At 40.1% G+C, this 23,883-nt stretch overlaps 2 protein-coding genes across 4 annotated transcripts in view; one reads left to right on the plus strand and one right to left on the minus strand.

Moving 5' to 3' along the window:
- The window catches only part of LIN9 (lin-9 DREAM MuvB core complex component), an 86,931-nt gene extending 68,885 nt beyond the window's left edge, over nt 1–18,046 (plus strand). For all 3 annotated transcript variants that reach the window (XM_046678123.1, XM_046678121.1, XM_046678122.1), the window contains 4 exons: nt 11,439–11,564; nt 15,550–15,729; nt 16,092–16,189; nt 16,610–18,046. In XM_046678123.1, the coding sequence (XP_046534079.1) occupies nt 11,439–11,564; nt 15,550–15,729; nt 16,092–16,189; nt 16,610–16,715 (510 nt within the window). In that variant the 3' untranslated portion in view covers nt 16,716–18,046. The remainder of the gene's footprint in view (nt 1–11,438; nt 11,565–15,549; nt 15,730–16,091; nt 16,190–16,609) is intronic.
- Nucleotides 18,047–22,113: 4,067 nt separating this feature from the next.
- The window catches only part of MIXL1 (Mix paired-like homeobox), a 2,610-nt gene continuing 840 nt past the window's right edge, over nt 22,114–23,883 (minus strand). Inside the window, exons 2-3 of the mRNA XM_046678011.1 lie at nt 23,672–23,877; nt 22,114–22,429 (exon numbers count right to left, since the gene is read on the minus strand). Of these exons, the coding sequence (XP_046533967.1) occupies nt 22,127–22,429; nt 23,672–23,877 (509 nt within the window). The 3' untranslated portion in view covers nt 22,114–22,126. The remainder of the gene's footprint in view (nt 22,430–23,671; nt 23,878–23,883) is intronic.

Genomic DNA, 23,883 nt, shown 5'->3' on the forward strand with positions numbered 1-23,883 from the left:
GCAACAAGGACAGATTTCTCAGTCATATACCTAGAAGTTTTTATTAAGTCCTTCAGAGTTAAAGCTTTCAACTACCTTTTCTTGGTCAAATTATAGAGTATATTAAAGTCAATGAAAGTTTGCCTAAGCTTATTAATTTTAGTATGCCTTTTCTATTTGGATTATTCAAATATTTTTAAAATATACATACAGAGCATTCACATACAAATTAATAGTGCATGTGGAATTTATCAATGTGGATTTGGATTGCTCCAGCGCTATATGAAAGTAGATAATGACCTCTCAGTCTCTAATTGCTTTTCCACTTCGAAAATGTGTCTTGTCATACATGGACATTGATAATAATTCAAGAATAGGAAAGGGGATTTATCCCTGAGAGTTCTGTCTTATCGATTGTTAAAACCATATAATAGCAATTCTGGGAAACTCTGGTCACTCTGCTCTCTGTGCTCCTGCCTTCTTCTATCTGCCACTGTGAAAGTTGGTCTTCTCTTGCCCTGAATATTTTGTCTTCATCATGTGTGTTAGTCCTCTTTTATTTTGAGAGTTATGGATCCCTGCAGAAATCTACTTACCAGTTAACTAAGCTTCAAGGTAGAATCCATTTTGTGTGTCACACTCAACCTGTATGTGGCAACCTAAAGCACACTAATTGATTATAGGAGGGATAGAAAACTATGCCTACGTACAGTAACATATTTAAAAGGACAGCTTCTTTTTATAGCAGCTTTACTGCAATATTATTCACACACAATTCAGCATTTACAGTTAAGTGGACAATTCAGTGGTTTTTAGTTTACAGTTCAATTCACAGCTTTGCAGCCATCATCGCAGTCAATTTTAAAGCATATTCATCATCCCCCAAAGAAACCCCGTACCTTTCTTTTAGCGATCATTCCTCATTTCCCTCATCCTCCCCACTACCTAGGCAACCGCTCGTATAATTTCTGTTCACCTCTTCTGGACATTTAATGTGAATGGAATCATGCAATATGTGATTCTTTGTGACGATTCTTTCACGTAGCATAATGTTTTGAAGACCTATCCGTGTTGTAGCGGTATCAGTACTTCCTTTTATTGCCAAATACTATTCCATTGTATGGTTATACCTCATTTTATTTATCCATTCATCAGTTGATAGGAATTTGGGTTGCTTCCACTCTTTGGCTGTTATGAGTAAGACTGCTGTGAACATTCACGTACAAGTTTTTGTGTAGACATATGTTTTCATTTCTCTCAAGTATACACCTAGAAGTGGAATTGCTGAGTCATATGGTAACTAATGTGTAATCTTTTGAGGAACTGCCGGCTGCTTTCTAAAAAGAAGACAGATCTGATGCAATTTTTATGTTTTGTAAAGTGGGCAAGCTTATGAAAGTGTGGGTTATTAACCTTTAAATGAACTACAAAATTGTCTTAGATATTTGATTAAAACAACAGCTGGTAAGTCTGTTGAAGTTTTAACTGTAATTTCCCACAGTAAGAGAGTAAAGAAAATCCACGAGATCATCTTAACAGATGCAGGAAAACCATTTTACAAAATTAAACGTCCCTTCGTGGTAGAAAAGCACGCTTACGAACTAGGAAAAGAAATGAATTTTTTTAATCTGATAGAGAATATTTAGCAAAAAACTTACAGGAAATATCGTACTTCTTAGTGACATGTTAAAAACTTTCTCTTTAAGATTGGGAATGAGATCAGAGTGCCTACTGGGCCCAGCCCTGTAGCACAGTGGTTAAGTTCGCGTGCACCACTTCGGCAGCCCAGGGTTCACCAGTTCAAATCCCAGCTGTGGACCTAACACCGTGTATCTCAAGCCATGTTGTGGCAGGTGTCCCACATATAAAATAAAGGAATATGGGCACGGATGTTAGCTCAGGGCCGATCTTCCTCAGCAAAAAGAGGAGGATTGGTAGCAGATGTTAGCTCAGGGCTAATCCTCCTCCTCCTCAAAAAAAAAAACAAGTGCCTACTATCACAGTTTCCATTCAGCAGTATACTGGAGGTCCTAGCCAGTGTAATAAAGCAGGAAAAAGAAGTAAGAGCTGTAAAGTTTGGGAAGGAAGAATAAAACTGATTTTATTCACAGATGATGTGGATGTGTACATAGAAAATCTAAAAGAATCTGCAGATAAATTATTAGAATTAATAAGTGAGTTTAGCAGAGTTCTTAGATTAAAGGTCAGTTTCTTTAAAAAGCAGTTGTTTCTATGTATCAGTAATAAGCAGTTAGAAAATGAAATTTCAAAAAATACCATTTAAAATTATGTACTTTGATATAAATAACATAAGATGTATTAAATTTCTATATACAAAACTATTAAATGTTGAGAAAAATTAAAGAAGACCTAAATAAAAAGAGAAAGGTATCATATTCACCATTTCAGATACAATACTGTAAAGGTGTCAGTTTCCCCCAAATTTATCTGTAGATTGAATGTAATCTCAAAGTCCCACTGGGTTGTGTGTGTGTGTGTGTGTGTGTGTGTGGCGTGCGCACACATGCATGCATAAGTGTGTACAAAGTGACAAGCTGATTCTAAAATTTATGTGGAACTGCAAAAAGCTGAGAACTGCAAAGTATTCTTGAAGAACAAGGTGGGATGACTTACTCTCCTGGATAGCAGAACTTATTACAAAGCTAGACTTATTAAAGACTGTGGTACTGGCAAAACGTAGACAAATAGACTGTGGAACAGGATGAAGAGCCCAGGAATAGACTTACACACATATGGACGCTTGATCTGTGTGTGACAGGTGGTTCTGCAGAGCAGTGAGGAAAGAAAGGTCTTTGAAATAATGGTGCTGAATCAATTGAGTATCAGTAGGGGGGAGAGGGGAATCTCGACCTCCTACTTCACACCATAGACGAAATGACTGTTTTGTTATTTTTTTAAATTTATTTCTTTATTTTCCTTCTTCTCCCCAAAGTCCCCGAGTACATAGTTGTGAATTCTAGCTGTGGGTCCTTCTAGTTGTGGCATGTGGGATGCCGCCTCAGCATGGCCTGATGAGCAGTGCCATGTCTGCGCCCAGCATCCAAACCAGCGAAACCCTGGGCCACCAAAGCGGAGCAGGCAAATTTAACCACTCGGCCACAGGGCCAGCCCCGTGACTGGTATTTTAGATCTAAGTGTGAAAGGCAAAACTATAAAGCTTCTAGAAGATACTATAGAATATTTTTAAAACCTTGGGATAAACTCTTTTATTTTTATTTATGTATTTATTTGTGAGAAAGATTGGCCCTGAGCTAACATCTGTTGCCAAACTTACTCTTTTTGCTTGAGGAAGATTGTCACTGAGCTAACATCTGTGCCATCTTCCTCTATTTTATGTGGGATGCCGACACAGCGTGGCTTGACGAGCGACACTAGGTTTGCACCCTGGATCCAAACCTGTGAACACCAGGCCGCCGAAGTGGAGTGCACAAACTTAACCACTACACCACCAGGCTGGCCCCTTGAATAGATATTTTTTAAAAAGAGGATATTCAAATGTACAAAAGAAATTGTTTGAAAGATACCCAATGTCATTAGTAATCAGAGAAACGCAGATTAATGCCACAATGAGATACCACTCACAGCCTCTAAAGTGACTAATATTCAGAGACTTACAATATCAGAGATTGGCGGAGATGTGAAGCAGCCAGAACTCTCTCATTCTATCACTTTGGGAAGCTGTTTGGCTCTATCTACTAAAACTAAACAAATTCCACAATGTCATAGCAGCACTATTCATATTCGCCAAAAGCTAGAAGCAACCCAAATGCTCAGCAACAAATAGAACGGTAGAATGACTGAATATATCATATTTCTACAGAGGAACGTTATACAGCGGTGAATGAACTAACTACGGATATACAGAATAGTGTGGATGGATCTCACAGACTTGACGTTAACTGAAAGAAGCCAGGAACAAAAGAACATATACTGTATGACTGCATTTTATATAAAGTTCAAACACCAAACTCTAATGTTTGATGTCAGGATAGTGGTTACTTTGGAGAGAAAAGAGAACACTGATTGTAAGGTGACACCTGGGGGGCTTCTGGGGTGCTAACAATGTTCTATTGTTTGATTTGGGTAGGTTTTTCCCATTATTATTTTCCCCAACTTCATTGAAGTATAATTGATGTACAATGAATTATACCTGTTTAAAATGTACAGTTTGATCAGGTATATGTGTATATGTATATATACACATACACACCTATGAAACCATTACCATAAGCTAGATTAAAAATATTTCCATCTTCTCCCCTTCCCCTCAAATTTCCCCAAGCTCTTTCTAATCCATCCCTCCCTCTACCCCAGGCTCCAGGCAACCACTGATCTGCTTTCTGTCATTATAAATTAGTTTCTATTTTCTAGAATTTTGTATAAATGGAATCATACAGTAAATACTCTTTTTTTGCCTGGCTTTTTTCAGTATAATGATTCATCCACTTGGTTAGTGTTTCAAAGTTCACACAACATGCTTCCTTCCTTATTATTGCTCAGTAGTATCTCGTTGTATGAATCTACTACAATTTGTTTATCCACTGACCTGTTGTGGACATTTGGATTATTTACAGTTTTTAGCTATTGCAAATAAAGTTGCTGTGCACATACATGTACAAGTCCTTGAATGCACATGTTTTCATTTCTCTTGGATCATATGGTAGTGTATGTGTTTAACTTTTTAAAAACTGTTTTTACACAGGTGTTTGCTTTGTGATAATTCATTGAATTGTACATTTATATTTTGTGCACTTTTCTCCATGTATGTTAAACTTTTCAATTAAAAAAAAATGCTAAGGCTGGCCCAGTGGCATATGCATTCTGCCTCAGCAGCCCGGGGTTCGTGGGTTCAGATCCTGGGCGCAGACCTAGCACCACTCATCAAGCTATACTGTGGTGGTCTCCCACATAAAATAGAGGAAGATGAGCACAGATGTTAGCTCAGTGACAACCTTCCTCACCAAAAAAAATAAAGTTATGTTTGGGGCCGGCCTGGTGACACAGCGGTTAAGTGCGCACATTCTGCTTCGCTGGCCCAGGGTTTGCCGTTCGGATCCCGGGTGCTGACATGGCACCACTTGGCATGCCATGCTGTGGTAGGCGTCCCACATATAAAGTAGAGGAAGATGGGCACAGATGTTAGCTCAGGACCGGTCTTCCTCAGCAAAAAGAGGAGGATTGGCAGCAGATCTTAGCTCAGGGCTAATCTTCCTCAAAAAAAAAAAGCTAACTTTTCTAGCGTGAAGTTATTCCTGATAGGTCTCATTCTGGCATTTAGGGAGCCATGGCCTGAGGTACCCCTTCTCCACTCACCCTAAAGCACAACCTGACAGTTGACATACCCCATTATATACATAATTATATTTGCCTCTCACAAGAGCCCTAGAGAGAGAGAAACACCAGGGAAACCCACAGAGGCTGCCCATTCCTTTAGTAAATGTGAATAAACCACCAGAGAATACTGGCCATACAAGGAAAGTAGCGTGAAAGAGAAAAACCAACACCTAAGAAAACGTAATTCAGGGAATAGAAGATAAATTTTAAAAACTAATCTACTCAGAGATTAAAGAAAATATTGAGTCCATAAATGGGATGCTATTAAAAGAAGCAGTCAAAGAACCAAAAAGAGCTCATAGATTTAAAGAAGACCAAAACCTTCTAAGCATGACACAAAATCCAGAAGTCATAAAAGATTGATAAATTTGCCTACATAAAGGTAAAAACTTTCTGCAAGGCAAGAATCATCATGTGAGTAAAATCAAAAGACAACAGATTGAGGAAAGATTTTGCAACTCGTGTCACAAAGGGCTGATTTCTCTAAAATACAGAAGGCTCCCTCAAAGCATTAGGAAAGATCACCCGGAAGACAGGGAGCAAAGGCAGTGAGTAGACAGTTCATAGGGAAGAAATACAGATGACTCTTGGATATGTGAAAAGGTGGTCAAAGTCAATCACAATGGAGAGAAATGATTAAAAATATACCAGGATCCTGTTTTTCACCCGTGAGACTGGCAAAAATAAAAAGTTGTAAGAAACATTATTAGTGAGGATGTGCGGAAATAGGCATTCTTACACATAAATTACTGCATCTCCAAAGGGTGTTTTGACAATACCTGTCCAGATTAAAACTGCACAAGCCCTTTGATTTAGCAATTGCACTTCTAGGAACTTCCCCTCTAGTGGTATTTGCCCTTGTCCAAAAGACATACACAGTTTGCAGCATTGTTTGCAAGGCCTAAAGACTGGAAACAACCTGAATGTCCGTCAGGAGGGAGCTGGCTGAATCTGTAATACAGTCTACAGTGCAACCCCACGCAACTCAAACAGGGAAAGTCTTTGTAAAGTATTTGATAGAGAACACTCCTCAAAATATACTGCCTAGTGAGAAAAGCAAAGTGCTGAACGTGTATATGACATGTTCCCCTTTGTTTGAGAAAAAGAAGAGTGGGGTCAGGAGAGGAAAAAATAGACATTTTTTTCCTTGAGTATGTGTAGACTCTCTCTGGAAAGGTGCTGAAGAAACTGATAATATTGGTAGCTTCTGAAGAGAAGAAAGTGAGCAGCTAGACGGCTGAGTTTAGGGGGAATCTTAACTTTTAAATTTTAAAACATGCAAATGTATTTTCTATTCCAAAAAAATTTAAATATTTTCAATAGAAGGTTAAGAAGAAAAAGTTGAAGAACTTTCCCAGAATGTATGATTGAAAAATAGAGATGGAAAGTACGAGAGAAAAATTAAGAGACAGAGGACCAATTCCAAAAGATCCAAAAGCCCCAGTAAGATACCCAGAAAGAGAGGGCCGAGAAAATGGAGAAGAGGGAGTTATCAAGGCAGTAATAGAAGGAAGTTTCCCGAACCAGAGAAGTGGCCATTGTTAGTTCTTTATGTTTACTCTAACTTTCCTCCGTTACTGCTAGCTCTACTCTCTGAAAGTATTACCATCTTCTGTGTGGTAACTATTAAAATATTTGAAGACAATTTAACACCTCTTCTATGTTCTGTTCCTTTTAGATTAATTATTCCTAGTCCTCCCATCGATTTTGTAAATATTTCAAATAAAGTGTTAGTGAATGTGTGCAGAAATGGGCACACTCGTATACCATAGGTGGGATCTAAGTTGTTAGCGTCTTTGTGGAGAGCACCTTGGCCATATTGATGAGCCAGCAGTTCTTCTAGGGTATCATTCTGGAGAATGGATCATGTATATGCACAAAGATGTGCGTTCATGAATGTTCATTGCAGCATTGTTTGTAATAACAAAAAAAAAGTAAACAATTTAAATGTCCGTCTAAGGAGGACTGGTCAGATGAATCATGGTTGCAGCCATTCTGTTGGAGCACCCTGTAGTTCTTAAAAGGAACAAGCTAGATCTGTCTTATCTCAACGTGGAAAGCTCTCCAGAACACGTTAAGTAAATTGGACAAGTTGTAGAACAATATTTACAGCAGGACCCTATTTTTATGAAAAGCTGTACGTATATGTGTATGAAATGCCTCGAAAAAGTACTGGACAGCTGCACTCCGAACTTTCCAGTGGTTGCCCTGGACGGGCAGTGTGGGGTGGGCACAGATACGTGACTAGGGACTTGCTTCTTAGGCTCTATTTTTATATTGTTTTATTCTGTCGCAATGAGAATACATCCATGAACTACTTGTACAATAAATATTTTCCAATTTATGTTGAAAGGTCCCTTTCCCTTGAGCTATTTTTTATATTACATGATTTTGAGTCCCTTCACAATTCTGTGTCCTCTCCTCTGCATGTTATTGTGGTTTGTCTTAAAATGTAGAGCCCAGGTGGGATATTATAATCCAGCTTAGGTCAGACTAACATTTAATACAGTAGAATTGCTATTATCCAATGTCTGGACACTGTATGCTTGCTGTGTAGGTTGACATTGGCCTTATCACAATGGTGGCTTACATAAATGTATGGCCAGCTAAAACCCCCATGCCCTTACACGTGAACTGCTCAGTCTGGCATTTTCCATCTTATCCCCTAAAAGCACGTCTATATAATGTTTGCTTTCAGCATCAGCTTATAAGCCACCAAGAAAATCATTCATTACTCTATCATCATACCTTGTTTCTGACCAAAAGTTGTATTAGGGATTAAATTACTTCATAGGCTTCAACCTAATATCTGACTTTATGCTTCACCTTATTTTGCTTTTAAAAAAATTTTTAATTATATGTGTAAAACCTGAATGTATTGTAAAAACTTACCATTCTTATTGAATTGTATGTGTATTTTTTCCTTTTATTTACTTTTGTACATATAAGTACCTATAGAATATATACTATTGGGGTTTCTCGGGTAAGGGTACTTTTTTAAAATAAATGTTATACTAAGTTATATTCTGCTTTTCACTTCACAATATCAGTAAATGTACATCATCCTCTCCAATCCTAGATATTATAAGATTCTTAAATTATTAGCAATTATGGGTGAAAAACAAATAGCGCATTGATTTATTTTGCATTTCTAAGGCTATTAGTGGAATTAAATATCTTTTTATATGTTTGTTGGCTATTTTTTTTAACTTTGCTCTTGATGTTATAGTGTAGAAAATTAAAATTTGGATGTAGTCAAATCTATCAATATTTTTCCTTTTCTAGTTTTTTGTTCAAAATGGCTTCTCTACTTCTTGCTCATACCCATATTTTTTATTTCCTGTAATACTTTTATAGTGGTTTTTAAAAATTTAGATCTTTAGTCCATCCTAAAATTACTTTTCTGAATGATATGAGCTAGAGCTCTAACTTTATTTTTTTCCCAAATAGCTAACAGTCCCAATTTATTAATAGTTCATCTTTTCCCACTGATTTAAAAGGACTTTATTATATACTAAATTCCCATGACATATATATATACACATAATATATACACACACACAAGCATATGTGCCAGGCACATATATACATATATTTGGGAATTTACTGTGTATTAAAGACTGCCCACTGTTCTGTTCATCGATGTATTTGTCACCCATGCCAGTACCACACTGTTCTGTCTGACATCTACTGATACACATTCCCCGTTTGTCTTCCTTTTTCAAAATTGCTTTGGTCATTCTTGTATATTTGCTTTTCTATATTAATACTTTAGAGTTTGAATATATAAAGACATGAAGGAAAACATTTGCCATCATTGAGGATATTCACAAAGATGTCCTGAAGACGTTGAGAACAGTTTTAGAAAGGGTGGCTCCAAAAGTATTTTGAGAAATTGGAGATATAACCTGATGACAATTTTGAAGGGGGTGATAGCCATTTCACTGAAGGTTTTTTTTTTTTAATGGATCATTTGTCCCTTCACTCTGTTATCTAACAAAGTAGCCATCTCCCATGTACATTTTGATGTACATATGTAAAGTCATTGTATGTCTTTATTTAAATAACTCATAAGTATGTGGAACACGAAAGTTGAGGATCAAGGCTTTTGACACCCTCTGATGAATTCTGTGCAGGATGATACAGAAACTTAATAATTTTGATTTTGATTAACTAGTTCTTTTTTTTTTTGAGGAAGATTAGCCCTGAGCTAACATCTGCTGCCAATCCTCCTCTTTTTGCTGAGGAAGACTGGCTCTGAACTAACATCCGTGTCCATCTTCCTCTACTTTATAGGTGGGACAGCTACCATAGCATGGCATGCCAAGTGGTGCCATGTCTGCACCCGGGATCCAAACCAGCGAACCCCGGCTGCTGAAGCAGAACGTGTGCACTTAACCGCTGCACCACTGGGCCAGCCCCATGATTAACTAGTTCTGAATCTGCCAAAATATGCACTTATCCCTAAGAAAAGACTTGATGAAATGCTTAAACTCAACACTATGTCCTCAGTAATCTCCAATCCAATCCAACAGGGAACCAAAGTTAAATTCACTGTATCCTGTTGATTGCTTTCTTGCACTCATAAAATACTCATCTTTTGGTTAGTGCTGTGGGCTTAACTTCACAGAACTGAGGCTTAGGAAGAGGAAAACAGTTCAGGAAACAGCAGCGGTAAACTAAAAGTAGGCTGTCCTGGAGGGTTCCAGGCTTGCAGAGAACTCAGCCGTTCCCTCCTCTGCCTGTGACATTCTTCCCCTCTCCGCTCTCGCTGCCGCAGCCCCACAGTGGTGGAGAAATTCTGACTGATGCACTCTGGCTTCGGATCCCACATGCTGCTTGGCTGTGGTGCGTGGGCCTCAGATTCCTCCATAGGTAAAACGGGGATAAGGACCTATCGTACCCTTCTCGCGGGGTGGTTGTGAGGATTCAGTAAGAGCCCGTTAAACGCTTAGAACCGCTCCTGGCACGAGTCCGCTCCAGTGAGCCATGTTCATCTTTATCATTGTTAAGTCCTCGACGCATTATTGACGGTGTGTGCATTAAACAGACATTTAACTTTCCTCGGCCGCAGTTTTCTCATCTGTAAAATGGCAGGGCAGAACTAGATGATCTCTAAGGTTTCTGTCAGCTCCAACAATTAGAATTCTGTGATTTGGAGCTTGCATAAGTACTCTAATCCCCATCCAGCCTAGGTGTACTCGCCTTCTTACCTGGACTTCCTAGAAGGAGCAGTTGTGCTCCCCCAGGGTATGATGATCGGCCTTCTCAGAAATCCTCTGGGAGAAGAAATGTGGTTAAATTTGGCCTAACTGGAGAAGTCTCATTGTAGCATTTGTAGCTGGAGTGGAATGGATAGTGTAATTTATTGGTGGTTTTGTGAAGAGGAAAGGAAACAGCATCAAAGTCCATTTAGGCTTTCTGGTAGGATGCAAATATGGAATGGTGGCAGTGATGATAACAGTTAACATTTATTGAGCACTTTCTGTGTGGGAGGCAGTATGCTGGTACGTATTATTCCATTTACTCTTTGCCATAATCTCATTAGGTATATATACTAATTATCCCCATTTTGCAGATGAGGAAACTGAGGCACAGAGAGATTAAGGAACTTGCTTAAAGTCACACAGCTAGTAGGTGATAGAGTTGGGATTTGACCATATATAATCTGATTCTAGCACCCATGCTTTTAACCATTATGCTGTATTGGATTGATTCCAGATGGAGAATCAGTTGTTTAAATGAGTACATACAATTTTATACCAACTTTTTTTTTTTTAAATGATAAACTTATGAAAGAATTGAAAGACTAATATAAGGGACATGTATATAGATTCAACAATTTTGCTTCACTTAATTTCTCTCTATATATAAGATCTCCTTTTTAAAAAAAGTAAATGGCAGACGTCATGACCCTCCGAAGAACAAAGACAATCTCCCAAGTCACGGTAATACTGTTATCACACACGAGAAGTATAATATTGAGTACAGACAAGTTTAATAACCTTTAGTTTGTTTCTGATAAGCCACATCTCCTAATAGATAACTGAAATTGCACTGCTCAAAAAAACCTTTATCAAAATCTGATTTTCTTTTCTTCTCAGAAATCATATTCCATGCCCATCAGCATTGAATTTCAGCGGAGATATGCCACAATTGTTCTAGAGCTGGAACAGCTGAACAAGGACTTAAACAAAGTTTTGCATAAAGTTCAACAGTACTGCTATGAGGTAGGCAATCCGTATGAAGTTACCTGGAGGGGCTGTGCCCTCCATTCTTATTTGAAGCTTAATACTGTTACCTTCACATTTTAGAAAATGTAAGCGAGTATTTGTGTAAGGCCCTTTAGCTGAACTAGATTTTATATATTTTACTCCTTTACAGCATCAGTGTTGAAGAATAACTTTTCCACAGTAAGCTATCACTCCTGTTGACTTATGCTTGTTTGAATTACACATGATATCGCTCTCTCAAAAAATTGAGAGAAGGATTTACTCTTATTTCCACTGCCCCAAAGCCTATATTTTGGTATTTCACCTCAGCTTTTTTTTGAATATACGTGTGCTTTTCCTCACAAAGTTATGATCATGGCGAGTATACAGTTTTGCTTGCTCCTCCTTTAAACTTCACATTAGAACTATGGATTCTCGAACTTCAAACACAGATCATACGGTTATTTGTGACTTATCATCATCATGCATATAAAATTATATATATGGAGGTGGTTCAATGGTTTCACCTAAAACTGAAGTTTTAATTAAATGATTGAGATGAATTTAGAATGCTCCTGCGTTTGCATGCTTAGAGGTTTTTGATTTCTAGTAAAGCCACCTGTTTGTGATATGAGATTCTTAAACAGTTAGCTTTTCGTGATGCTGGCCTCATAGATAAATCCCAAGATCTGCCATAGGTGATGCTCTCAACCCACTTGAATTGAACTGAGGGGCATGAACTGTGGTTACTTACAACTAAACTCTCAGTATGTTTTGCTCATCCCTCCAGCTATCCATTATCATTTATTTTTATTTTCCTGGTAGTTGTCACTTACCTACTTAGCAAATGTGTTGTCCTAGCAAATAGATTTCTTCCTCTGGACTAGCAGCTGTCCATGAGAGGTGCAAGCAAGGTAATCCAAGTATGTAGCAAAGGTGAGGATACATGCAGCAGCGGGTTGCTCATCGATCTGTTTGTGTATATAATTTCATTATGTACATAAGTCCCTTTGTGATAGGTGCATTTTCTCAAATAAAATTATTTAATTTTCACAAAGCTCTTGTGGAAGTACAATATTGATTTTAAAATAAGAACATATCAGAGAGAACGCTATGACTAAGCAATTCTACTCCTAAGTATGTACTAAACAGATATGTGAACATGTATTCACCAAAAAATATACACTGGAATGTTCATAGCATCACTGTTTATTATAGCCAAAAACTAGAGATTACCCAAACACCCATCAATACTATAATGAATCAATAAACTGTCAGATAATTATATAATGGAATACTACTCAGCGATGAGAATGAACTCAACTACACACAACACTATGGATGAACTCACAAATATAATGTTGAACAGATAAAGTCAGACACAAAAGACTATATGATGCATGATTCCATTTATATACAGCTCAAAAGCAGCCAAGCTAATCTGTGATGCTAGAAGTCAGGATGGTGGTTACCATTAGGGTGTTACCCTGGAAGATGGCACTATGGTGTTATCCTGGAAGATGGCGCTAGGGTGTCATCCTGGAAGATGGCAGTAGGGTGTCACCCTGGAGATGGTGCTAGGGTGTTATCCTGGAGATGGCGCTAGGGTATTACAATGGAAGATGGCGTTAGGGGCCTTTGAGGGGCTGGTGATGAATGTTCTGTTTCGTAATCGAGATGCTGATTTCTCAGGCATGTTTGATTTGTGAAAATTCATTAACCCATACACTTTATGATTTGCAGACTTTTATGTATTTATATATACTTCAATTAAAATTTTTTTAAAAGTGTTAGAAGACAAGGTTGCTCATTGCAGCATTACTGGTAATTGCAAAATATTAGTAAAAACCTAAATGCCAATACATAGGGAACTGGCTAAATAACTTATGGTGCATGCACACAGTGGAGCACTGTGCTGCTACAGAACAAATAAGGAAGCTCTCTATTTACTGATGTGGAGTGGTTTCTAGGGTATGTTAAGTGGAAAAAGTGAAGTGTATAAAAGTATGTATAGTATGTTACCTTTGGGGTAAGCAGAAATAAAATATGCATGTATCTGCTTAGTTTTTCAAAAATAAACACAGGAAGGATAAACCAGAAACCAAGTTGGTAATGGGGTATGGATTGGGGAGCAAGGAGGAGTGACTTTTCTCTGAATGTTTGTTTTCCCAACAAATACGGGTAAACTCTAAAATGGAATACAAACAGAAATAAATGAACCTAACTGTATTTCAAAGGAATAACATAAACATACTGAAGGGGACGGAAACAAGTCCAGGTCACTTGAACATACTGTTGACTATAGACCCTTAGTCTAAAGATAAACCGAACTTTAAACAAATACTGAGCTCTAGTTGGGAGGACTTTTTCTCATAGTGGTGTGGATTAGCAATTCTGAAACTCTGTATTCTAGGATCGCGCAGATGAGTCAGGAGGATATTGAGGCTAAGGGGAGCCAGGTCTCTGACGTTTGGAGAAGGGGAAGACTAGAGTCACCCAGTGGTGTTAGGTGAGCACAGCAAGAGTCAGTATGAACTCTGTTCATCTTCCTTTTACCAAACAGATGTCAGGAAGTGTGTGTGTCTGCTGAGAGAGCCTAGAAGCAGTGACAGCTGACAGCAGTGAACATACCCGGCACCCACATGCGAATTTCTAAACACTTCTCCAGTAGGAGTCAGGGCTTCTGGAAAAAGAGACTGATTCCAGAGCTAGGGCAGGTGAAGTCGATGAGCCTGGACCATCTTATTGTGCAAGGGAAGTGAAATCTGCCCCCAAAATTATGCGGTCACGGGTCAGGTCAAAAGAATGCAGCTTGACAGGGGTCCCACTGGACAAATCTGGGACAATTCGAGCTTCAGCATAAGTAATTATAGTAAGAGATTATAGCCCCTTGAATGAAATAAGAATTCATGAGTCCATAATATTAACTAATTAATTTTTAAGGAAAAGTTCTTATTATAAAAATGCCAACTAATAAATGTAGAAGGGATGGTAAGTAAGTAAAACAAAATTTGGCAATCATAGTAATAACTGGTAAGGGCAAGAATCATTAGATGCTAAAACTGCTAAGTAAAAGTTTGATGAGGAACAGAATCTTTACAGAGCCTCAAAATATCTCTTCGTAAATACCAGTTACAAAGGGGGAAATCTTTTACTGTGGGAAAATCTAGAAAACACTTAACTTCCTTAAACCAGTGATCAAAGATAACATCACCAGTAATGGGACAGATCAACATTGCGTGCCTCCTAATCACGATGCACTGAGAACTCAGCACCACCTTGGTGGTGTTCCCGCCAAAAAGGCATAACCTCCGTCTAATCCTGAGGAAACAGACCCACGCTGAGGGGTATTATACAAAATAATGGGCTGGTTCTCTTCAAAAAGATCAAGGTCATCAAAGACTAAGGAACTGGTCCAGAATAAGGGACTCTAAAGAGACATGACAAACAAATGTATTTGGGGGGAAAGAGCTATGTGTAGGACATTTTGGGAAGTTGATGAAATCTGAATAAGGACTGTTACGAGGTGGTATTATATCAATGTTAAATTCCCTGATTGTGATAGCTGCACTGTGGTTCTATAGGAGATATCATTGTACTTAGGGAGTACAAACTGGAGTTTTTAGGGGTAAGAGCAACTTATTCTCAAATAGTGAAAGGGAAAAAATTATATATGCACAAACAGAGCCATCAGATGTTAATGAGTGAAATGGAATAAACCATAAACAGTTAGTGAATCTGGATAAAAGGTTATCAAGAGTTTTTTTTTCTATTATTTTTTAGAAGTATCAAATTATATCAAAATTAAAAGTTACCAAAATGTAAAACAAATCAGGGGAAAAAACTGTTAGAGGAAAAAAAATTTCTAAGGTAAGAGTTAACATCATCTTTGTTATAAATGCTAGTTTTGGTGAAAATCCAAATCTGAAAACAGGACACACACACACAGAACTTATCATGGCCTCATGAATGTCCATCTTATGTTTCCATCATCTCTGTCCAGCTCGCTCCAGACCAGGGGCTCCAGCCTGCAGATCAGCCAACAGACATGAGGCGAAGGTGTGAGGAAGAAGCACAGGAAATCGTTCGGCATGCCAATTCCTCAACAGGACAGCCCTGTGTCGAGAATGAAAATCTGACAGACTTAATCTCCAGGCTTACAGCTATTTTATTACAAATTAAGGTAAATTTCAGAGAAAATATTTTCTTAATTTTGACACCTATACAAACTATGTGAATTTGTTGCTAAAAAATTATAATCCGTGGCCTGGCCCCGTGGCTGAGTGGTTAAATTTCTGCACACTCCATGCTGAACTTGAGCAGCCCAGGTTCAGATCCTGGGCACAGACCTGCTCCACTCACTAGCCGTGCTGTGGCTGTGTCCCACATACAAAATAGGGGAAGATTGGCCCAGTTGTTAGCTCAGGGCCAGCCTTCCTTAGCAAGAAAAAAAGAAAGAAAAATATAATTTATAGATTATATCAGGTATTTTTGTCTGTATTTGAACTATACTTCAATTAAAGTTTGAATTCTTTTTCCCTTTAGTGTCTAGCAGAAGGAGGAGACCTGAATTCCTTTGAATTCAAATCACTTACAGATTCATTAAATGACATCAAAAGTACAATAGACGCTTCTAATATCAGGTAATTCATAAGCCGCCTCCTGGTCACTTTATATTAATTCATAGTGGTTTCCAGCACAAGTTTTAAGAATTAGGCATATTTGTGAAGTACTCATGTGATTTTTATCCTTCAAATAAATTATGAAAGAGCTTTTCAGTTATATCCAGTCTGTTGACGATACAAACTTCACATGGATTTTTATAGAAGATATATAATATGTAGGTTTGGGTTTGGCATGAAAGTCGACTCAGAAATGGAGCTTCCCCGTCAGAGATGCATCCTCATCCGGGCGCTGCTGTGGCTCCTTCGCTGCTTCACAGACTTTCAGCTCCTCCCGCAGGGGATCACGGCTGCTGTCAGGGCAGATAGACGCCTTTGTAAAAATCGTCTTTCATAACTTTGTGAACTAAAGTAGTTAACCATGTTTCCTTCTTTCTTTAGCTGCTTTCAGAATAACGTGGAAATCCATGTTGCACACATTCAGAGTGGCCTGAGCCAGATGGGGAATTTGCACGCCTTTGCAGCAAATAACACCAACAGAGACTGAGCAGAAGATTTAAGTACTCCACCTGCTTAGGACTTTGTTTTCGAGAAGTTCTTTTCCTTTATATAGGCTTCCAACACCAAATAACCCAACTGCTGGAAAATAAGGGAAATTTAAATCTCCAAATAAGGCATTTTAATATACTGTACTGCTTCTTAAACCAGCATTGCTGACCAGCATTATATTTATTTTTCTTTTATTATTCAGCTGCAGTAGCATTGCTTATGTTACATGTTTATTAGCAAGTGTTTTTAAACTGAATATGTCTGAACATAATATAATTTCATGGAAGAATATGTTGACCATTTTTTTAACATGCATGAATTCAGCCCAACACATACAGACAACTACTGCAATGGAGAACATGAAGAAACGTGGCCTTTGTGTGCGTACGTGTGGCAACGTGGAAATTCCATGTAGAAATTGACAACTCCAGTTCATTTAGTTGCTCACCATCTCAGTCTTCAAAAGATAACATCATGAGATATGGGAAGTCCTGGTTTTAAGGAAGCCACTGGAATGTAGATGGGAAATATGGACTTGACAAGTATATATGACATATACTTGCAATGTGACATGGTTCTGTAGATCATTTTATAATAATAAATATTTTAATTTATCATAATTTATAAAAGAAACCTTTGTTGTTTGTCTGTTGAAAGAAAATGAAGGAGCAGGAAAAAAACATTACTGCAAAATGCTAAATTTCAGCAAGTGGATTTGGCATGTCTTTTCCCGTCAATTCAGGGCAAAAAGTGCTATTGTGAGATTTATTAAAAAAAAAAAAAGACTGATAACACACTATTTTCATATTTTTTGTTTATTTGCACAACTTTTGAACCAGATTACTGGTTAAAATCCAACAGTACACAATTTATAAAGTAAAAAGATTTTATAAGGATAACAAATATAATAACCAGTGCTATGAAATGCAGAATAAAGGTTTGTATTCGGTTGTGGGGTTTTTTTTGTTTTTGATTTTTGGTTTTTTTAAGGAAAACCCTGCCTAAAATGTTAATCTTGTAAAAAAAAAAAAAAAAAAGTGTGTATTTGGAATTTTCTTTGTTTTAATGTAGAATATTATAAAGTCAAAATATAATAAATTGTTTTCAGATTTGGAGTTTAAGATATAGCTGTAGAAGTGGCTTTCTTTTAGATGTCTCATAAAATGAGGCTTTTTATATGTTAATGTATAATAAAACTGAAACAAGATTATTTTCCATTTGAAATTTTTGTATAGTTTAAAAATGCTTCCATATTCTTGGTTGGTATTGTGCCACTGCAAAACTTTAGCGCAGAGTTTATATTTAGCTAAACTGTTATGTTAATTAAGAAATGCATAAATCTTTTATTCTTAATATTTGTAATTTTAAATAAATTGATCTATGAAAATTAATAGTCTACATTTTCTTTTAATTAATACAAGTTGATAGGTATTTCCTCTATTTAAAAAGTTTTAAAGAATTGTAATTTCCACTAAATTATATTTTTAGAGGGAAACAGCGCAGATTAATTGCCAAGTCATTTTGAATTACAATACCATCCACTATTATTTTAGGGAGGGTTTTTTTTTTTTCCATCTGAGTAAATCACTGTGGAAAACACTAAGCAAGTAAGTGACTCGGCTTACTATAGACCTAGTGAAAGGTTGATTTTCATATATTCTGCCTAGAATTAGGTAAGCATTTTTTGCATTTTTTCTTTTACATTTCTTAAGGCTTCCTTGTCAAACTTAAATTATACAGACCCCGTTTTGCACATGCAGTTGGCCCTCTGTATCCGCGGGTTCCGCATCCACAGATCGGATCAGGGACTGCATTCACGACACACAAGAGTTGAATCTGCGCATGCAGAGCCCGCTCATTCAGAGGGGGCCAGCAAAGGGACTGGAGCGTCTGCGCGGGGTCCTGGACCCCATCCCCGCTGGCACCAAGGGACAACTGTATTAATTAAGCACTCTGTGTCTTTCAGTGCCATCATGTGTTGATGGCAGTAACTGTGCCGAAGACTATTTGAATTTTACTTCTGTTTAAGGAAGAAGAAATCTATATAATTCAAAGTAGTCATTTTGGGTCAACTGTACCTTAATTTGAATGTTGCTGCCACTGCTTAACACATTTTTGGTGCTCTAAAGAAAGCTGTCAAAGCCAGACTGAGCAAAGAAACAAGCACATCATGTGTCATGTAGATTTGGTTCTGAATTACTTTTAGTTCCAAAAATCAGATTCACTTGCTACGAATGAGAATCTACCAAAAGATTTGCCTATTAAATTTTTTCTCTTGAATTCACACACCTTTCTCCTTTATCACCTCTACTCTCATCTCAGCCCAGCTACCATCATCACTAGCCTGGAACAGCGCAGTGGTCTCCTAACTTACCTCCCAGTACCCACTCGGCCCTCCTGAAATGCAGCCAGAGTGATATTCTTAAAATGCAGATTTGATCATGTTATCCCCGTCTAAAGTCTTATGGCTGTCAGGACAAATTCAGAACTGTTTTGCCCTGGGATAACATCTGCTGCCAATCCTCTTTTTGCTGAGGAAGACTGGCCCTGAGCTAACATCCAAGCCTATCTTCCTCTACTTTATATGTGGGATGCCTACCACAGCATGGTTTGATAAACAGTGCCATGTCTGTACCCGGGATCCGAACTGGTGAACTCCGGGCCACTGAAGCTGAAGGTGTGAACTTTACTGTGCCACCAGCAGGCCCCCAGAACTCTTTACAAGACCTACAAAGCCACGCATGGTCTGGCCTCCCCTACCAATGTCTCCATCTTGCTCCTTACTCCACAGGGCCTTTGCACATGCAGTGCCCTCTGTGTTCCCTCTCCTCTCCTCTTTGGTAACTCCTGATCATCCTACAGATCTTACCTTCAGCATCACTTTCTGGGGAAACTTTCCTGGACCACAACACATCTCCAGGTGCTCACCTACCTCTCCTTCCAGCAACTGTCACATCTACAATTTTGTATATCTTCTTTTGTTTCCATACTGCCTCTTGGCTCCATGAGGGGAGGGACCGTTTCTGGTTTTGCTCACCATTTTATTTCCAGGCCCTGATAAAGTGCCTGTTCATAGGCACCAGATAGTTGTGGAATGAACAAATAAGAGGTTCTAAAGAGCTCTGAGCAACATTAGCGTTCCTGGAATAAGAGTATGGTCTTCCATGGCGATTGCTTTGAAAGAGGAGACAGTGCTCACCAGGAGGTAGAAACTCTGATTCGGGGGTGCCTTTAAACCCATCACACTATCATTAGTCCCCACTAAAAAGGCAAGACCAAAATCAAAGGCATTCTCTGGTGGTGGATAAATGGATGGACTGGGTTAGTCCTGTGTTTGAGTCCTGGCTGCCATTTACTAGCTGTGTGATTGTGAACCGCTGCTTAACTTTAGTTTGTTGATCTTTAAAATGATAATAGTCCCTACCTTCCACGGCAGGTGTGCAGATTCAACGTAAAACCCCTGTAACACAGAGGGCAGGGTCTCTTAAGAGTCTCAGAGAGGTGCAATCTACTGGTCTTAGAGGATCCCACAATTTTAAAATGTTAAAAATGTGACAAGATTTAAATACTTGTAGATTTTTAAATTGTTCACTGGGGAAAACAACACAACACGATATAAATGCAATAGTATAATTAATCAGCTAATTACAAGATTTACATTGAAACGGGATCCTTAGTGGACTGTAAGTTTAAAGTGTCCTGTGTCTTTCAGTCTTATGAATGTGTTTGTATCATTTCATTTGGCCATGTCACAAGTCTAAATGCGAACGAGGCTCTGACCGTGAGACCTCCTGGCCACGCCCACGGCAGGCCCTGAGCACAAGGCTTGGCACACAGTAAAAATGGTGACAGCTAATGCTGATCATCTCATTGTTGCTTTCAGTTTTCAAAGGTTCAGAAGTCAGGTCGCTACTCTGCGAGCCATTTGAATACCACCTCGGAAAGTTAGGAAACTGGCATGAATAATCTCCAAGACATTCAACACAGCTCCAACTCTTCTAGAACCATCAAGACGTGGGTCCTGGCCTCGCAGTGAGGCCCTCCCACAGGCAATTTACAAAGAAATCTCACCTACAAACAGTTTCCTTTCACCTCAGGAGTTTGAGAACCCTCAACACATCAAAACAATGTTTTATCTCAGGCCAATTTAGAAACAAATTTGCATACCTTCTTAATGGATAAATTGAGAAAAAGAAGTCTCCTGAAACCAAAGGACTCGTAACTCAACTTTGACCAAGCCAAAGACAGGCTGTGAACCAACTTAAGTTTCTCAGCACAGCGGCCTGCTGCTACGATGATTACCAGCTATGAACAACATTTGCAGAAACGTGTTTCTTTTGAAATGTCGTTCACGGCCAGATAATACGTCCTGAGTAGTCATGGAATGAAGCACGGTGCCAAGTGCTGTAGGACAGAATTCATTTAATCAGATTTAACAGAGAAACATCTGTGGAGAACATTTAATAACCCACTCAAGTTGCACGGATGTACAGTAACAAGTGCTAAGGGGACTGCTGGGCGATTGAAGTAACAGGTACAAAATCAGGATCAGAGAAAGCTTCAGACTTCAGACAGAGAGAGAGCTCGAGTATTTTGAAAAAGAGAGGTATTCATTTGCCTCCAAAACTGAAAGCAAGTGGCTTTGAGACAGAGGCCCCTACTGGGGATGGGTGACCTTAAGATCTGCATAACTGTCCCATGGGCTACGGATGTCGGTCATCTGGGAGAGTCACCAGGAGCTTTTTATAATGTGGTAGCCACTGGAGGCTATGACAGATTTCTCAAGAGAGTAATTTTTTAAAAGTTAAGAAGCTAGAGGCATGGGGCTCTTGAAATAAATAATCTGGATGCACAGTCACTCGAGGTACAAAAGAGTGTAAAGATGACAGGCCAAACGTAAAACTAGTAAATCTTAGTGAGAAGATGAGGACTGAAGGAGATGGGTTAGACGGAGTTTAAGGTTAGAAGGTAAGCTTAAGCTTCCTCCACTTGGAGGAACCATGAGAAAACAGCAGCTTGTCAAGCACAAAGGGAAACCGAGTCAAGATGAGGCATTCCTGTGAAGAAGATAATGGGTTCTGAAAAACTAGTCCTAAAAATGAGAACAGGACTAGCAAGAAAGAGTAGGGATGCAGGCCAAATCGGATGTGCAAATTTGGAGACAGGTAGGTAAAAACGAGTGCCAGAGCTCCTAGGGGGTGTGAGCTACAGAGAAAGAACTGGGCATGGGTAAATGTTCATAGGTGAAAGGGCAGGAAGCTTCGCAGGTGAGAGATGACTGTCAAAACCATCCGAAGGTTGACATGGATGTGTCCTTAACAAGGAAGCCAGAAAGAACAGGATCCTGCTGTGTCTCCCTGGCTGTCAGTCACAGCTCCTCTGAGCTGATCCTGAATTCTCCCAGAATCCTCAAGAGTTACCAAAGGCAGAAAAGATGTGTTCCTCCCAGGAGTCCAGCTTTGAACCAATGTCTTCAGAGAAAGAATAGGTTTCAAAATCCTGACCTTGGGAGCGAGAGTCAGAGATGCCCCCTCCAACCCGACTGGGAGCCGGCAGGCAGCTCACGTCCACCTCGGGAGGCAGCGGGGGCTTCAAACATTTCTCTCCGGTGTCTGGAGCAGAGTGGTGGAGGGAAAGCCCGGGCCTGGCTGCCGGCTGAAAGGATTTCCCGCTCTGCCGCCGTGACTTGGCCCGCCTGTTCTGGAACCACACCTGGAAGAGGGGAGGGAGAAACTGCCTTGGGGTGGAGCCCTGGTGCTCCTCTCACCTTCATAGTTCACAGTCAGTTCCAGTTTCACACGCCCGGGCTCTGCTCCAGAACGGTATGGTTTCAAGAAAGCACTTGGGCTGAGGGTCAGAAGTTCAGGGCACCTGGCTTTCTCTGCCTCACCATCCCCAGGGGCACAACTGGAATAAGGCCTGGTTCTATCGAGGCATGTTAAGGGACATTTGTAATGAAAGATAGGGTCACAGAACTAGAAGCACTTAGAATGTGAGGGGAAAATGCTACCATGCTGAAAGATGGCAGGCGTCAAAATTAGTGTGAAAACCGGTTTTTGAACGTGTACTGCCTTGTCAGATTAATCCAGGAGGTGTTTTGCTCAGTGGACTTCACCTCTGTGAATAAATTTTTCTGCTATTTCCCCACAAATACTGAGGGCGTCCTGCTTAGGAAGCCTCTGGGCCGGCTGTGGAGACTGACAGATGTCTTCCCCAGGGATGCAGAAGAAGAAGTCCACTTTGATGGGGTGGTAAAATGAAGGCTCCTCCCTAAAACTGCGCTGGGACACAGACCAAGGTGCCGCAGACTCCCAAGGGAACACGCCGGCGGCTTACCACCACCGAGCTCCAGGATTCTGATTTAAATTACTTTAGGCAACACACGCGCCTCGCACTAGATTTTTCAAACTGTGACAAGAAACTCCGTGTGTTTCAGGCTTTACCCCAAGATGCTACATCTTTTCCAACCAAAATTCCAGACCCAAAACCTGCCAAGACAGGGGCCTGGGGCCCAGGGGGCGCTCGGTGAGGGAGCCCGGCCCGGCCTCAGCTACCATTCTCAGGCCAGGGGAAGACACCAGCGGCGCCTCCGCCGTCTCTGCTTCCTGGATAAGGGAAAACTGTGAAAATGCTTCCTGTCACCCTCCTGCAGAGGATGCACTTCCAGACTGTTTCAAGGGACCAGCGAGCCTCCCCAAGGGGCCCTTACACTTAACCGAGAGAGTCGAAGTCACTGAGTGCGTGCCTGAGTTGTTTCATGTCAGCACCATCACGTTATGCACCAGGGACTGACATCCCCTCTATTTTACAGCCCAGGACCCTGAGGCTCCAGGGCGGTGACTTGCCCAACGTCAGGCAAGTAGGGGCGCCGGCTGTCGCCCTGGGGATCCCTGCCGGGGCCCCCCGGCGCCTCCGTCCCGGGGCGCACAGGCGAGCGCGCCGGGCGGGACTCACCTGGATCCGGGACTCGGGGAGCAGGGTGAGCGCGGCCAGGCGCTCGCGCAGGTGGATGTCGGGGTACATGGTCCGGCGGAAGACGAGCTCCAGCAGCCGCAGCTGCTCGGGGCTGAACGACGTGCGCTTGCGGCGCTGCGGCGCCGACGGGGCGGCCGCGCCTTTGGGGGGCGCAGGCGGGCCCAGGCCGGCTGGGGGCGGCGCTGCTGGCC

This window comes from Equus quagga, chromosome 12 (genome assembly GCF_021613505.1).
Source record: "Equus quagga isolate Etosha38 chromosome 12, UCLA_HA_Equagga_1.0, whole genome shotgun sequence".
NCBI classification, from domain to species: domain Eukaryota; kingdom Metazoa; phylum Chordata; class Mammalia; order Perissodactyla; family Equidae; genus Equus; species Equus quagga.